General features: G+C 43.3%; 1 protein-coding gene across 2 annotated transcripts; it reads left to right on the top strand.

Annotated features, from left to right (window-relative positions):
• Nucleotides 1-397: 397 nt before the first annotated feature.
• LOC123150181 (telomerase reverse transcriptase) lies at nt 398-17,454 on the top strand. 2 transcript variants are annotated; one of them, XR_006474992.1, is made up of 13 exons: nt 398-821; nt 941-1,021; nt 2,457-2,510; nt 2,592-2,771; nt 8,822-9,412; nt 10,402-10,528; nt 11,474-11,603; nt 12,269-12,368; nt 12,862-13,938; nt 14,893-15,389; nt 15,854-16,120; nt 16,248-16,623; nt 16,841-17,454. XR_006474992.1 is itself a non-coding variant. In XM_044570007.1 (12 exons), exons 1-12 carry the CDS (start codon nt 501-503, stop codon nt 16,519-16,521), a joined length of 3,699 nt encoding a protein of 1,232 aa, XP_044425942.1. In that variant the 5' UTR covers nt 398-500; the 3' UTR covers nt 16,522-16,670. The 2 variants fall into 2 exon arrangements, 1 of the variants encoding a protein (XP_044425942.1); XM_044570007.1 differs by lacking the exon at nt 16,841-17,454 and having other exon boundaries at nt 16,248-16,670.
• Nucleotides 17,455-17,551: the final 97 nt, after the last annotated feature.

Raw genomic sequence — 17,551 nt, 5'->3', positions numbered from 1 at the left:
CTGACTCGTGCCACGTGGTTGCCTTTTAGCACCGGTTCGTGCTGAACCGGTACTAAAGGGACGGGGTCTTTAATGGCCACACTTTAGTGCCGGTTACCGAACCGGCACTAAAGGGCCTTACAAACCGATGCTATTACCCAGTTCTACATACATCATATCTCTACGATCATCTCTGAGAATAACTTTCTGCTCTTATTTTAAATTTTATTGGCGTGGATTGGTCCGTAAAAAGCACGGTAAAACTTTGACATGACCGGCTCACACCACATCCGCTTGACACATAACGCCATAGTAGCCCCACCTCTCCCCGAATCCCGACGCAAGCGCACGAACCGCCGCCGAACTAACCAACACGAGAAGAGAGCACCGGAGAATAATTGGCGGAAACTTTTTGACCCGCCCCGCCGCTTCAAAATCCCGCCTCAAACGCCCCTGCCCCGTCCACCGCCCGCCGCAGGCGCCTCCTCCCTCGCTCGCCCCGCGAGCGACGCGCTCGCTCAATGGCGCGGCGGCGCCGCCGTCGCGCATTCGGCGGCCGCCCAGAGCTCCGCCTGGCCTACGGCTCCCGCGCCCGCCCGCTCGGCCGCGCGATCCTCGCGCTCCTGCCCCCGCCCCCGCCCCCCGGCGCCCCCTGCCCCGTCTGCCGCGGCGCGGCCTCCGGGTGCCTCGCGTGCCGCCGCTGGGCGCACCTCCTCCGCGACGGTGACCCCGTCGCGTACCGCCGCCTCGTCACCCGCGCCGTCTGCGCCGTCGAGCCCGCGCCGGCCGCGCCCCTGCCGCCGCGGTACACCCCAGGGAACGCCGGGCACTCACAGGGACAGGTTTCTTTATTTTCTATCCTTGCCCGTGTCGTGCCTGGGGTGGCTAGATTTCTCGTTTCGTTGTTGGGTATATATCTGAGGCTGCCGTTCGTTTGCCTGCATTGCTATGTACGCCTCAGCTCGTTCGGGAGACGATAAAGTGGATCTTGACGGATCGCTCCTGTAGAACCAAGAACGTCCTCTGCAATGGTATCCATCAGGTACGATGAATGCCATTTTTTATTGAAAGGCGGGGAATGATTTGTGGCATGTAAAAGAAATTGCCGCCACACGTTTTATTGTCTAGCATTGCCTTCCTATGCTTTACTATCCATTTTTCGCACTTCTCTAGAAACAAATTGTGAGCTGTTGTGAAAACTAGTGATGAAGGCTGTGTCACTTCAGTAGCATCTTCCTTCATGTAAGGGTTGTTGGTGCTGTGGATGTGTGGTATTGGCAGTCTGCAATTCGTGTAATCAGATTAGGTTCTTCAGTTGTGAAAATATACCATGTACTTTTGTGTACAAAGTTTTGTACTACTTTTCTTTGGCATCGACAACTTTGTAAGTGGCATCGTACGATGAGTGCATTTGATCTTAATGTTTGACCATCAATATATTTGTTGACATTTGTATTGGATATGTGAAAATGGTACGAGCTTTGTACCGATGTAAAACTTTTCAAAATTGTATATAAACCAGTAAACCCCATAACCGATCCTTGCTGCTCTATGTCCTCACTACATACGGAGCTTAATCTTAGTAGGTAAGGACAACCTTTACTTGGATTGGAAGGTTGACATGCTTGATCCCAGTGGCGAATCCAGGAAGACAAGGAAGGGTGGGCTCAAACTTAACAGCAAGAAACTAAGCATCATTTTAATTAAAGAGAAAAGGGCATTATCTCCTAATTCTTTTATCCAAATAAGCTAATATTTGCCAGAATGCTACTGAAAATATATGTATTATTACTGTCATCTTATGGTTTTCTGAAAATATCAAATTTTGAACGGAAATTTATGTCTGTCTAGCTAAATAGTCATTATCTCCAGTCCTTTCGCTCCAAACAAGCTGAAACTTTCTTAGATTACTACCAGAAACATGTAGTATTTGATAGATTTAAAAAATCATAATTTTCACCAAAATATGAATTCGTTAGCAAAATTAGCCATTATCACTTAATCCCTTTTCTTCAAATAAGCTCAAAATTAGCCAGATTACTATTGGAAACATGTAGTATTTACTATAGTTGTTCTGAAGTTTTTGAAAAGTATCAAATTGGATTATATATTTCATATTTTCCTACTTAAACAGACAAATATTGATATGTTTTTTTACAGCAAACAAATATTGATATACTTGTCTTGAGCCGTGGAGCGTGAGGGTCCGTCATCTCGCTATCATGTGTCCCTACTCGATATCCTGTGTGCTACTTGCGTGTGGGCTGTTGGAGTGTTGGTGCTGTTCGGCAGAGCATAAGATATTGGGTTGCTGGGCTGGGACGTGTAGTACTATTTTTTTTTTGTATTTTTGGAGGGTAGGCTAGAGCCGGTTGAAGCCCCCCTACTAGACTCGCCACTGCTTGATCCATTGGTACAATTATTTTTTGCTCTTTTTATATTTTTCATTAATGCTTTTAAATCTTTATGCTTACTAGGGTGGCCAGGCTAACCTTGTTTCTTCTTCATCCTGGAATATTCTCCTGCATAGAGTAAGTGTAAAGGAAATCCTTTTTCTTTGCTTAGTAAAGTTCCTCATATCCTTTGCTTGACAGAAACTTGTTGTCTTTCAGATTGGGGATCTTCTCATGTGCTATATTCTGAGGCATTCATCAGTCTTTTTGCCCATTAAAAAGAGTGATTACTTTCAGGTGACTGGTGTTCCACTCAACATTGTTCTGCACAAGCCTATATTTGCCAGTACCATGGCAAGAAAACAACAATCCAGATCTACAAAAGTCAAATGTCCTACGGTAAGAATTTATCTTCAGATCATGTGGCCCAGTGATTATTTATTTAGGTCCGTGTCTTGTTATGCCAACTTAAATCTTTGGTCCCAGTCTGGAAGCTCTTCAGGTTACAATTAATTTCAACCTGGCTATGACTCTCCATGCACACAAAAATACTACCTGTCTGGACTGGCACATGCACAGCGAAAACCATTCGGACATACTGCGATGCACTAGGGTTGATGACGGATAAATACCACCAGAAAGATAGCTATTGTTAGATGTGTATAGTCTCTTTTCGGTATATCCCCATTGTATAAGTGGTTTCCTGCACTTTACCACACATGTATATGTAATGGCCTTTGGCCCTCAGTAAAGATCAGTTGCTGTTTATCCAACATGGTATCAGATGTTAGGTTCCTCTCTCTCCCGCATGCCGCAACTCCGTGCTAGCTTCACTCTCGATTCCGGCCCTTCCTGTCGCGGATCCGGCTGCCCAGGCCCGGTAGCTGCCATCTCTTGCCCGGCCGGCCACCCCTCGTCACGGACCCCACTGTCTCCTCTTCGCCCCGCCCTCCCCAACTGCCAAGCTGCTTTGCCTCGTCGCCTGAAGCTTGTCCGGTGCCCCCTCGCGTCGTGGCCGGCCGCTCCCTCGCGCCTTCGCTGCTGACAGGCCAGGCCACTCGTCTCCTTCCCGTTGGCCCCGCTTCCTGCTGCTGTCGCTGGCCCCTGGCCTCTGCTCGCCTGGCCATGCGAGTAGGCGTGCGGGAGTGCGCGTGGGGGCTTCCTGCAAGCGGGCGCTCGATCCCTTTTGATCTCGATCGGGATTTGCTGTTCTCGTTGACTCCAAAAAAAAAGAGGCAGAAGCAGCAGAGAGACTTCCTCATGTCTTCTTCGGGCTATGTAGCTGTCCCTCAGTGCTCGATTCTCTTTGATGACACCAACTATGCTGAGTTTGCGGGCTTCATGCGTATCCATATGCGTGGTCTTCTGCTGTGGGGCGTTCTCTCTGGCGAGGTACCCTGTCCGCTCTGCCCTGTTGCTCCGGTGGCTCCTATCCCGCCAGTACCGCCGGTGCTTGCTGCTGATGCTTCTCAGGCTGATCAGGATGCAGCCAAGGCTCTTGATGATGCTGCAGTTGACGCTTATGATCAACAGGTATCCGCCTATTCTGATGCTCTTTCTGTCTACCGGTATGATCTGTCTGCTTACACTCAATGGTGCAATGATGATGCTCGAGCTGCTGCTGTTCTCACTACGAGTGTCCTCCCTCAGTTTGCTTCGGAGTTCATGGGCCTCGGCACTGTTGCAGCCATGTGGTCCTATCTTTGTCAGCGCTATCAGCCCTCTGGTGATGCTCTATACCTCTCTGTAGTGCGTCAGGAGCATGCTCTTCAGCAGGGTGACAGTTGTTTGTGGAACTTGCCGTTGCTGTCAGACTACGCGGTCTGACTTGGAGTTTTAGAGGGTTCATGAGTTCTTATCTCGTCTCTGCTTTGAGTTTGAGCCTCGACGTGCTCACTTGCTTGCTCGTGGTCGTGTTCCTCTCTCGGAGGTGCTTGCCGAGCTTCGTGCTGAGGAGACCCGCCTTCGCTCTGCGGGGTTGCTGGCGGTTCCGTCTGTGTTGGCTGCTCGGGCTCCTGTGTTGTCTGTTCGGCTCACTGCTCCACCGCTCCTACCTACACCTTCAGGGGGGTGGGGGGTGGGTCGCCCTCCTTATGCTAAGAAGGGCCGCTCGCGCCGTGACACCTTCTGTGGCTACTGCTCTCGGCCAGGTCACCCAGAGTTTGATTGCCGTGAGAAGAAGCGAGACCAGAGGCGCTCCTCTCCCAATGGGACTCCTGGATCTTCCTCGACTCCCTCACACACCGACCAGGACATTGTACGGCTTAAACGCCTTCTGGCTTCCTCTGGTTCATCACCGACTGGTCCTGCTGCTGTGACTGCTTCCACCACTTCATCACCGCCGGCATCTACACCGTCAGGTACATCTTCGTGGGTTATGGACTCTGGAGCTTCCTTTCATATGTCCTTTAATTCTCCAGCTTTGTCCTCTCTTTGCCCTCTTGATTCTCCTATTAATGTTCTTACTACCGATGGCACATCTCTTCCTGTTGCTAGTCGTGGTATTCTTTCCACTTCATCCTTTTCTGTTCCTGGTGTTTCACATGTTCCTCGCCTTACCATGAATCTTTTTTCCGCTGCCCAACTTACTGATTCTGGTTGTCGGGTCATTCTTGATACCGATTCTTGCTCCATTCAGGATCGTTGCACCAAGGTTTTGGTTGGTGCTGGCCCCTGACGCCGTGAGTCCGAGGGTCTTTGGGAAGTTGACTGGCTCTGTGTTCCTTCCGCTGCCACCACTTCAGTCAGCTCTCATGCTCTTGCTGCCTTTTCGTTTGCGTCCTTCCAGCAGTGGCATCATCGCCTTGGTTACATATGTGGCTCTCGCTTGTCTTCCTTAGTGCGTCAGGGCCTCTTAGGGTCTGTATTTGGAGATGTTTCTTTACCTTGTAATGGTTGTAGACTTGGCAAACATACCCAGTTACCTTATCCTACCAGTCAGTCGGTATCTCAGCATTCTTTTGACTTAGTTCATTCTGATGTCTGGGGTCCAGCCCCCTTTGATTCGAAAGGTGGTCATCGCTACTATGTTTTGTCTATTGATGATTTCTCTCACTACACTTGGCTCTACTTCATGAAATCTCGTAGCGAGGTTCTCTCTATATATAAACAATTTGCTGCCATGGTTCACACCCAGTTTTCCACGCCTATTCGTACTTTTCGTGCTGACTCCGCTGGAGAGTATATCTCCCAGCTGTTGTGTGGCTTTCTCGCAGAACAGGGTACCCTTGCCCAGTTCTCCTGTCCTGGTGCTCATGCTCAGAATGGTGTTGCTGAACGTAAGCATCGTCATCTGCTTGAGACGGCTCGTGCGCTGATGATTGCCGCCTCCCTTCTACCCCATTTTTGGGCTGAGGCTGTTTCTGCATCCACCTATCTCATCAACATTCAGCCATCGACTGCTTTGCAGGATGGTATTCCTATGGAGTGTCTCTCTGGTCGCTCTCCAGACTACTCAACTCTTTATATGTTTGGATGTGTGTGCTATGCCCTTCTTGCCCCACACGAGCGCACCAAACTGACTGCTCAGTCGGTTGAGTGTGTTTTCCTTGGCTACAGTAATGAGCACAAGGGCTATCGCTGTTGGGACCCTGTTGGTCGTCGCTTGCGCATCTCGTGTGATGTGACCTTTGATGAGCCTCGCTCTTACTACCCACGTCCTTCTTCCTCGAGCTTCTCTGTGGACGATATTTCTTTTCTTCTCCTTCCCGATACACCCTGCTATGTGCCTCATGTTTCACCTCTTCTTCCTACACCTCTCATTCATTCTCATTCACCACCGACGCCATCTTCTCCATCCTCCTCCTCCACCTCTACACCATCATCTCCAGTCCGTCGCCCTCTCTCACCGTTTCCTCTCCACTATGCTCGCTGTCCTCGTACTGAGGATGCTTTCCCTGACGCGCCTGACGCACCTTCCACCTCTGGTGCACCTCCGTTCACGCCTAACCCGGTTCATAACCTCCGTGCTCGGCCTCGCCCTCCGCCTGATCGCTATTCTCCTAATTGGTACGGTCTCTCTGTTATTGCTGAGCCCACTTCCTATCGGACTGCCATGACTCAGCCTGAATGGCAGCTTGCGATGGCCGAAGAGCTTGCTGCCCTTGAGCGCTCTGGCACATGGGATCTGTTTCCCTCCCTTCCGGTGTTCGTCCCATCACCTGCAAGTGGGTCTACAAGATCAAGACCCGCTTCGATGGTTCTCTTGAGCGTTACAAAGCTCGTCTTGTGGCCCGTGGTTTTCAGCAGGAGCAGGGCCGTGATTATGATGAGACATTCGCTCCTATCGCCCACATGACCACTGTCCGCACTCTCCTTGCTGTGGCTTCTGTTCGTCATTGGTCTATCTCTCAACTTGATGTCCAGAACGCTTTTCTTAATGGCGAGTTGCGTGAGGAGGTTTATATGCAGCCACCACCGGGGTGCTATGCTCTTGATGGTATGGTCTGTAGACTTCGTCGCTCCCTCTATGGTCTTAAACAGGCCCCTCGCGCCTGGTTTGAGCGCTTTGCCTCTGTGGTGACTGCCGCTGGTTTCTTGCCCAGTGATCATGATCCCGCGTTGTTTGTTCACACGTCTCCTCGCGGTCGGACTCTTCTCCTTCTCTATGTTGATGACATGATCATCACTGGTGAGGACTCTGAGTACATTGCCTTTGTTAAGGCTCGCCTTCACGACCAGTTCCTCATGACTGATCTTGGTCCACTTCGCTATTTTCTTGGGATTCAGATCTCCTCGATCTCTGATGGCTTCTACGTCTCCCAAGAAAAATATATTCCGGATCTTCTTGCTCGCGCTGCTCTCGGTGATGAGCGCACTGTTGTGACTCCTATGGAGCTCAACGTTCAGCTTTGTGCCTCTGATGGCGACCCTCTTCCTAATCCCACTCGGTATCATCACCTCGTTGGCAGCCTTGTCTATCTTGCTGTTACGCGTCCTGACATCTCCTATCCTGTCCACATCCTGAGTCAGTTTGTTTCAGCCCCCACCCCTGTCCACTATAGTCACCTCCTCTGTGTTCTACGATATCTTCGTGGCACGATCTCTCAGCGCCTTTTCTTTCCCCGCTCCAGCACTCTTGAGCTCCAGGCCTACTCTGATGCTACCTGGGCTAGTGATCCCTTTGATCGACGCTCGCCTCTGCTTATTGTGTCTTTCTTGGTGGCTCTCTTATTGCCTGGAAGACAAAGAAACAGACGGCGAGTACAGAGGCTGAGCTGCGAGCCATGGCTATGTTGACAGCCGAGGTGATCTGGTTACGGTGGTTACTTGAGGATTTTGGTGTGTTTGCTACTACCTCGACTCCCTTACTGTCAGACAGTACCGGTGCTATCAGTATTGCGCGTGATCCGGTGAAGCATGAGCTCACCAAGCACATCGGTGTGGATGCCCACTTTGTGCGTGCTGCTGTGCAGGATCAGACTCTCGCTCTTCACTATGTGCCCTCTGAGTTACAGTTGGCTGACATCTTCATGAAGGCACAGACTCGAGCGCAGCATGGCTTTCTCCTCTCCAAACTCAGTGTTGTTGATCCACCATGAGTTTGAGGGGTGTGTGTTAGATGTGTATAGTCTCTTTTCGGTATATCCCCATTGTATAAGGGGTTTCCTGCACTTCACCGCACATGTATATGTAATGGCCTTTGGCCCTTAGTAAAGGTCAGTTGCTGTTTATCCAACAGCTATAACGGCCCGTCTGCAAGGAGATAGGAGAGATCAGAGACTGGGATGATGTAGGAGACTAGTAATTAATTTATATTGTTCTTGCTTGATTAATTCATCAAAAGCTCCTCTCTATATAGAGGCCTATCAACTCAAACTATGTCAGATGAGTATATATGGACATATTAATAAAAAAAAATTCAATTCTAATGGTGGATCTTATCCCTTAATCGAAACCGGCTATGGGTGGATCTTATCATAAAAAGCACCTGGTTACTAACCCAAATGACATTATAAACTTTATTTTACTGATGTTCTGCCATGGAAATAAGGCTCCTCACGCAGATTCAGGTTTTCAATAGCCGAGAGAATCTTCCATTTTTCCATTCCAAACAAGTCTCTACATACATGCTATTACGTTGGGGATGGAAAACAGCGTTGCATTAGTATTACTCTTAATAGTTTGACTTTTCTTTATGTGGTGTAAACAATTGGTAGTTTACTCTGGTTTGTTTTATAGCTGCATTTAAAAAGTAAACAAACTGATTAAGCATTTGAATACAAATAATCAAGATGGCAGCACCCAGTTTGTTGTAGAATTCATTACCATGTCCCGAGTTTTCTTCAACCAGGAATTGGCTTTCTTGATAATGTTCTTTGATACTACATGCTTAAAATGTCTTGATGACCTCATTGTCGAATGTTCTTTTATCAAACAAGCACACTGTGAATGCTATGGTATATTTTTTCTAATAAACTGATCGGATACTGCATGTCTTTTGATCTCAGTGCCACGTGTTGCGTAATGCAAAGATGAAACTAAACATAACTGGAGGCAATCGTGGCAACAGTTCAGACTCTGCGTTTTACTGTTCAGATAACACTCAGAGATATGATGCTCTACAAAGTTCTGGAAGTTGTGATGCTGAAAGAGTTATAAAGCCTAATTGTCCAAGTGATGGATGTAACTGTTCCAATTGCTTTACCCGGAAGCCTAGGAAAAGAAAAAGATTGTACAGCTGGCAGCGCCGCAGTAAGCAGAAGCAGTTCTGTAACGAAGATAAGTTGACAGAGTTAAGTAAATTAAACGACAGTTATTACACTCTGTGTAATCTCTTATCAGATGGCTCAGCTGCTGGAGTGAATGGTCAAACACACTCCTTGAAGCATACTGCAGATAACATTTCTATTGGAATGAACAATGGTGAATTTGTTTCACAAACTGAAGAGCCATGCAATGTACCTGTCCTGTCATTAAAGAAGTCACCTAGCTCTGTGTTAGATACTAGTCCTTCCCAGGATCTATTGTGTGGTTACGGTAAATCAGGAGTCCAATGTACAAGTCCCAAAGTAGGACCCTCCAGCTACCCACAACTGAATGTCAGTTCCTTCCCAATCTCCTGTTATTTGTTATTACCGTTTCTTTTGTGCTTACACTCAAGTTCTGTCTACCTGCCTAAATCATTAGTTATTCCATTCATTTTGATTTTTGACTACTGTTGTAACGTTATAGTCTCCAAGTTATATAGTAGTGTCAAAAGCAATAACTTGGATGAGAGGAAAATAGAAGATGCGAATATTGACACTTGAAGATTTTCCACTTAGCGCCTCACCGACATGCTGATCCTAGGGTCATGTTGGTGAGACAATGGAATGATAAATCCTCAATAGCACCTCTTTGCATTGTCAAACTGCATAATTTACTAGCATGTGGTAAAAAGTAGACCAGAAAACCGTATCTTTATAATGTTATTAAAAAATTTCAATTCTAATGGTGGATCTTATCCCTCAAATGGTCAAGCCATCTCAGATGGTGTTGGACAAGCTTCCCTATTGGTAAATGTGTGCGGGGCTGCTTATATGAGTGCTGCCGCATGCCCCCCCTAGGGACAGTGACTGTATAGCCAAGTCAGCCAGGATATCTATCTAATTAGATTGATTAGCTTGAGTTTGTTTCCCAAGTATTTAGCTGCTTGCCATGTCCTGATGAATTGATTCATGTTTTTTAGTCTCTAAAGAGAGGCCACCATTGTGTTTTGATCAATAATACCGAAAGGGATGTTAAACTCTAGAGCTACAGCATTAGTCACTGGTATACATTACCTCTCCAGTCACCACCAAAGGCGAATACTGTATGCCCATGCGGTGGAAATCGCCAAAACTGCAACCTACTAAGTGCAGCATGTGACTCTTTTTTTGCGATTTTTGTGGACATTGCTACTGCTGTTTGATAATGGGCTTTGTGTGTTTCTACTTGGAGTGTTCTTGAAATTCAGCAGCACTGATCAATTGGCTTGCTACACAACCACTTGCAGTTTTTATGTTGCTGTTGACCTGTTGTTTCCTCAACATATTTTTTTTACTTGCAGAGTGGTTCCATCTGTTTCAATTGCTTAATGTTGAATGCTTCGAAATGTGTGTCAGTAGATTCTTTGATACCAAGACAGGCCATTTTCTATAACAAAGAAATATCTGAGAATATCTTCCATCGCAGCAGTATCCTTTTGCTATTTAGTACCTGTCAAAGCTCGAAGTGTGTCAATCTCTTGAAATGGTACCCTGCAATTATTGTCAACAGAATAGTTCTAAAGTTGCAGTAAGTGGAGAACGAAACCTACTCTCAGTTTTCTTGTCTTTCTTGTTGGGGGACTATCGGTGGAGGTGAGCAAGGTTCTGTGCGGAAGTGATAAGATAATTGGTGACTTACATAGCAACGTGGGATATTTTTTGGAGCTTTTGTTCCATATGTATGTCACTCGGTGTACTCTGTCACAGTATGTTGGCACCCTTCCCTGGATAATTTTGCCATGTATCTCGTATGGTGTACTCACAGTAACGTTTTCCTAGTTACCATTGACCACATCATCTGATTTACAAACGTTCAACCATATTGTAAATAAAATATACCGTTCCTATTTTGATAGAGATGTGTATCTGAATATATTTTCATGAAATTTTGTAGATTGAACTAACATCTAGTTGCAAATTTTCGTTATCTACTATGCTACTCGGAGGAAACTTCCGAATTGTTTCAAATAACTTGTAAATAGTTTACATTAATCAGTTTCTTAGTCTTCCCTTCAAATGATATGCATGAATGTGTGATATATGAAAAACCAAAATCAGTTCATTCCAGGCTAATTTCTTCTGCTAAAAAGGTCTCGTGGATATTATTTCGGAGCTCTGGTATGTGTTTGGTTTGTTTTATGTTAATACTTCTTTTGTTGCATGTGTTTCCTCTGTATTTTATACTTACTCTTTTGAGGACCTACATTTTACAAGATGTTACATGATGGAAAAAACGTAAAGCACTAGATTGTTGAAATGCTGACATTTGGAGGTTCATAGGTGATACTCGGCAAATCTTACCGTGTATTTGTATGTATGCTGTATATATTATTTGTCATAGTATCTTCTGCAAACTTTCCTTAATACTGTTAGACTTGACAAATAAAAGGAAAGGACCAGACGCACTGTCTTTATTAAAGCGCATATTTGGAATCAAGGAATGCTGCATAAAGTTCTTCCAATGTGATTGCCATGGATCTTCCAGACCAAATTCTAATTGCCTGTGAGTCAACAAATTTAATTTGTATTAATATTGCCACTAGCCAGCGTGTCATTTCAGCATTTTGCATAACTTTGCACATAAGCTTTAGACTGCACGTGAGGATATCAATTTCACCTTCCTCTGTCAAACACATGCTACTACTGAACACGTCTGTTTGAGATACCATTACTTCATATTTTATTATCTAAATTACTAATCCAAAGTAATGACAATATATTAGTGGCCTACTGCCAGGCGAATAAAGTATCTTAAAGGTTTAAATTTGTCACCATTGGATGAGGAGGTGTGTCATAACACAATTTTGTTTGTTTATTAACAGGAAAGATTGGATCAGTTTTCCTCTATTGCAATAAGATACATGTAAACATTTATGCGGGCCTTTATATCTTGTGCTAAAGGGCATATGGAGATATATACATTATACACTACTCCTTAAAAATGTCTCCGTATTTTTGCTCCGTTCCCATCCTTTTTTAGTCACACATGTTAACCTTATGTAAGCCACTGCAAATGCATTAATGGAGGCCATGATATCGTTATTCTGAAGATATTACTTTCTCGCCCGTTGTCACACTTATGCAGGATAATATGTTCATCACTTCATCTTTTTGATTTTTTATCTATCTGGCTCTATTATTGTAAGTGGTTAATGTTCCTGTTACCAGGTATCATTGGATGCTTCAACTAGTGAAAAATCTCGTAAGGAATTCTAAACGCTGCCAGTACAAGAAACTATTTCTGAAGCATTGTTCTGTTAAGTCTAAGGTACTTTTGAACAATTAAACCACTTTTGAGTACTATTACTAAGAATCAAACAATAAAATAGTCTATGGCTATTTTGCCTTCTCTTATCCTTTTGTCTGAACTATCCTATAGTTATTTGCTTTAAGTGTTGAAATTATAGGGCTTGTTTTTGTTGCTTTCTACAGTTCGCCACAATCTAGTGTCAAGTGTGGCAAGCTACGTCCCACTGTCACTGGTTCAGCATAATTGATTCTGCTTATATACTTTGAGTCTTAGAGAGGAGAAACACCCCGCTCCTACTTTTCATCTGGTTAGAATAGGGAAAAAATGTTTTTGTTAGGGCATGACTTACTGGCCTCTTAACTGCTATGCTGGTGAAACATGCAGCATTATGTATGCGTTTGGATGTTTCATTCTACACAGGCTGGTATATTGTTTACTTGGTCGAAATGGCACAAATGTATTAATGTGAAACTAGAAGAATGATGCCATATTCTCTTTTAATACAAAGCAGGTGGCAAAAGATGGGCTCCCTTCAGGCAACATACAATATTCAACAGGAGGAAAATCAGCATATTGTGGTGAATCTTTTGCTCAGTTGGAAGCTTACAGTACACATCAGCAAGTAGTATCCTTTGTCTGGGCAGTGTTGACACGGATCATACCACAGCCTTTGTTAGGGAATCCTTCTAGTAAGAGATCCTTAAGGATGAACCTTTGGAAGTTTATAAGGTTACGCAGGTTTGAAACATTTCAAGTAACTGATTGTATTTGTGAGTTGAAAGCACCAGAATATTCTTGGCTATCAAAAATTGGATTCACTAGTTGCTTTTGTTCTGTACTACTTGGAGAAGAGACTGGGCTGTCAAATGGTACAGAGGAGCAGAAACAGAACAATCTCTTGCATTGTTGGATTAGCTGGTTATTTTCTGACATTGTGATCCCATTGATCAGTACATACTTTTATGTTACAGAAAGAGAAACAAAGCGATATGATGTTTTCTATTATCCAAAGTCAGTGTGGAGGAACCTAACTAGCAATACTATTGCTTCCTTAAATGCGCAGAGCTTCAAGATTTTGCGTCGTACATCGAGGAGAGCAATAAAACATTTGTACCGTTCTTCAAGAGTGAGATTTCTTCCAAAAGCAAAAGATATCAGACCATTAGTAAATTTTAAATCTCAGTCAAAGGATGGTATTCTCAACAAGTGTCATTTAGTTATTAAAAAATTAAGGGATGATAACCCAGAGATGTTTGGTTCTTCTGTTTTTGATTATGATGGTGTTTACAAAAATCTTTCCAGTTTTATGTCTTCAGTAAGAAGACAGTTGAAAGAGTCAAAGATATATATTGTGGTTGCTGATGTATCTAAGGCATTTGATTGTGTTAATCATGACGTGCTACTGAAAATTATGGATGATGTTCTGAAAGGTGATGAGTATGCCTTGAGAAAATGTACCAAAGTAATTTACAGTAGGTCTAAGAATGTGGCTTATCGCTTTGATTCAAATGTAGTCGTCAGCGACGGAAACGGTATTAACGATTTCTCAATTCAGCGGTCATCAGGTGGTGGCATTCTAGTTGATCAGGTACTGTATCAGAGCTTATTTCATTTGTTCTGGTGTTTGACTTGTTACTGAACGTGACTGATGTTAAGTACTCCCTCCGTCCCAAAATAAGTGTCTCAAGCTTAGTGCAACTTTGTACTGAAGTTAGTACAAAGTGAGACACTTATTTTGGGACGGAGGGAGTATATGTAACAACCACTTGAATATGCAAATGCTTGCCACTAAAGGCGAAAGCTACTGAAATCATAATGTTTTGCCTATACCATTTAGTTAGGGGGTCAGCTTTGCATTTCCACCTTCATGTCTATGGAAGTCTAATGCAAAAATAGAAGTTCTTCACAGGACCTACTAATTATGGAACATAAATAATAAAATGTAGCGATGTTATATATTCTGGCACATACTTCTGGGGTGAGTTCTTTAATGTAAATATGTAATCCATCTGGTAAGTAAAGCTGTGATCACACAATTGCATTGATGTATGATGTATGTACACAATCTTTGCTTCTAAAAGGGTTTACACATCCATGTTCAGAAAATCACTTTGGAACTTCTTGAGCAATCAGATTTCTAGTATATCTGCATAGGTCACATTTGTCATCTGGTCTGTTAACCTAATACACGAACATATCAGATTAGGTGTCTTGCCTTTGTGAGGACGGTGAACGATGAGCTTATTTTTCAAATTTGACCGATTTTTTGGCAGATAATTGCCATGTTCTGTCCTCTACCAAGATATGCAAGTTTCATGAAATTTGATTGAAGTTTCACCACAGTTAAAATCCATGGTCCATTAGCTGAGAGAAGGGCTAAGGGAGTAGAAAGTGATTTTGGAACATGTTTTCAATTTTTGCTTGCCCATGCTGTTGCTCTATCTTTTTTGACAATCTGTTTGCTTCCAATTGTTTGTTTCTCACACAGAATACAAGTATTGACCAACCGAATATCTTAAAGCTCTACCTTTTTTGAAATCAGGGAACTGTTAGTACAATTCGGAAGGAAGAGCTTCAACGTGTCCTTTTCGAACAAGTCAAGTGCAATATTCTGAAGATTGGGCAAACATTTTACTTGCAGCAAGTAGGGATTGCTCAAGGAAACAAGTTATCCCCTAACCTTTGTTCCCTATACTATGGTCACCTTGAGAATTCTGTGATATTGAATTTTCTGCATGATGGAAATTCAGGAGATGCTATTTCAGAACCGGAATTTTTAATGATGAGGTTCATTGATGACTTCATGTTTATCTCTCTCTCAAAGAAGCATGCTTTGAATTTCTTTAATAGGATGAGAAGAGGTTTTGTGTACTACAATACTTACATGAATGACAGCAAATATGGTTATAATTTCAACATTGGAGATAACGAGCAGTGTGATAATAGGCTCTACATGGGCGATGATGGAGTCACTTTCATACCATGGAGTGGTTTGCTTATAAACTGTGAAAATTTAGAAATTCAAGCTGATTATACAAGGTATGTCTGTCAGTTTCTAGTTTTAGTTTGTTGATTCAGTTCATCAATATTGAGATCATCTTCAGTGATACAGAACATGGATCTAGGACGGTTGACCTGTTTATAACCCTGAGAAATACATTGACCACCGCTGTGGTTCTGCCATCTTTTTGTTGAAACCCGGATTAATCATTTTTGTGTATTTCTTTTAAACCACAGGCAATTACATAAGTTGAAATGTTGATACAAGATTCTCCTGAATTTTTGTCTATTTTTAGAAGCTTGTTGAAAACTTACAGTAGAGCACACGAGCTCCAGTGCTTCTGTTAGCAAAATTTTGTAAATTTAACAAAGGTGTCCGTTTGCTTTATTGCCTAATTTGGCAGTGTTCGTCTTACTGGTTCTCCAGTGATCCAGTCCAAACTAATTTTCCTAATAAAAAACTGTTGAAGAACTAGTAATGAGTATGCACATTTCTCAAACAGGTATTTAGGCATTACAATCATCTCCACGATCACTGTGAAGATGCATTCTTCCATGAAGTACCTTCGCAGCAAGCTATGCCATTACATGCGTCCGAAGTGCCATCCCATTTTCTATGACTCCAATATCAACTCACTGGGCACTGTAAGACTGAATATATATCAAGCCTTCCTGTTATGCGCAATGAAGTTTCATTGCTATATGCGGAGCATGCCTTATTCCAGCATAAGCAAACCCGAGTTGCTGCATGTCATTAAGAAGACCTTCAGGTATTACATTTCTCTTGACATTTATATTTGTGATAAAAAACTACGCTGAAGTGCTTTATGTTTACTATCTATCCACTTATTTCATCAAACAAGGTATAACTTTCTAATCCCTTCTTCCGTTGAATAGATACATGCATAGTCTGATTGTCAGCCGTATGCAAGATATGGAGCTGCAATCCAATGTGCGCCCAGTTCTAAAGCTAAGACGCAAAGAAACCAATTGGCTTGGACTATCTGCCTACATCCGCGTGCTTCAAAAGAAACAATCTCGTTACAAGGATTTGTTGGCGTTGTTGATAGCAGAGGCTGAGGGTTATGGTCATATGGACCGTGATTCTGACAGTTTGTGCTATGCTGTGGATGATTCTCACTCGTCAATGTTCTGGAAGTTCAAATATTAGAAGGAAACTCGAGGGGCCTGAGTATTGCAGAGAACTCTTATTTTGTGGGTACAGTTTTAGCAGGATTTGGCTTATATACAGCTCTACCTGCCATATCATCAGGTAGAAAGGGTGAAAACTAGTTGCTTCCGGAATGGCAGTAACATTCATCATGTTTGCGCCAAGCTTTCACTTCATAGTCTTATTGCAGCATTTTATATGTTCCTATATCTGATCCCATGTGTCTGATTAGCTGCTAAATTCATTAACAAACAAGCATCATAGCTCTACATCACATTTTACTTTAGTCATTAATCTTTTGTGCGTTTTTTATGAACAGATGGTTAAATGTCAAAGAACATCATTGAATGATTCCTATTATAGAAGCCTTGATGAGCAAACGATAGTAGTAGTCATTTTTTCTTGATGGTCACTCAGCTGGTTGTTTCAGACTATTCAATCAAAGTTAGCACAAAGTTAAGTCACTTATTTTGGGACGGAGGGGGTACATGCTATGACTATTGACACTAAATCTTGACTCATACTCCGTCCGTCCAAAATAAGTGTCTCAACTTTGTACAAACTTTAATACAAATTTGTACTAAAGCTGAGACACTTATTTTGGGACGGAGGGAGTATGCAATTAGTACTAGGAACTTGCTTTGTTTTAAAACTGGAGTTTCTTTCTAGAAAAGTATTCATCAAATGAGATCTAGTTTTGATGAGCCCATCGTGGAAACCTAATGGTGAAAGTAAATCGTGATTCTAACGTTTGATTCCAAGTTGTAGCTCTTCATAATGGAATCAGTTGCTGGTGATGGGAAATGACCACACACGGAGGAGTATATAAGATATTCTTTCTAGGAAACAAACACAAGTTCACTTGTTAGAAACTATGAGCAAATTCTATGCGCATAATTTATTAATTCGTGTGGGCTATTTATAAGTCACCTGAAAATTTCTTTTTGCAACTCACTTTTTTTACTTACCTTTAATCTTTTTTTTTCTTTTTTGTTTGTGTTAGTGTCCACCCCCCCCCCCCCCCTCCCTG

Source organism: Triticum aestivum, chromosome 7A, assembly GCF_018294505.1.
Source record: "Triticum aestivum cultivar Chinese Spring chromosome 7A, IWGSC CS RefSeq v2.1, whole genome shotgun sequence".
NCBI lineage: Eukaryota > Viridiplantae > Streptophyta > Magnoliopsida > Poales > Poaceae > Triticum > Triticum aestivum.
The sequence above is the reverse complement of the archived record's forward strand: the minus strand, read 5'-3'. Positions and strand labels throughout refer to the sequence as shown.

Bases quoted from the DNA above. Each gene is read 5' to 3' on its own strand.
- LOC123150181 (XM_044570007.1), top strand. From the start codon at position 501: ATGGCGCGGCGGCGCCGCCGTCGCGCATTCGGCGGCCGCCCAGAGCTC. The intron at 2,772-8,821 runs GTAAGAATTTAT...TTTTGATCTCAG, and splicing joins CAAAAGTCAAATGTCCTACG to TGCCACGTGTTGCGTAATGC. The intron at 13,939-14,892 runs GTACTGTATCAG...TTTTGAAATCAG, and splicing joins GTGGCATTCTAGTTGATCAG to GGAACTGTTAGTACAATTCG.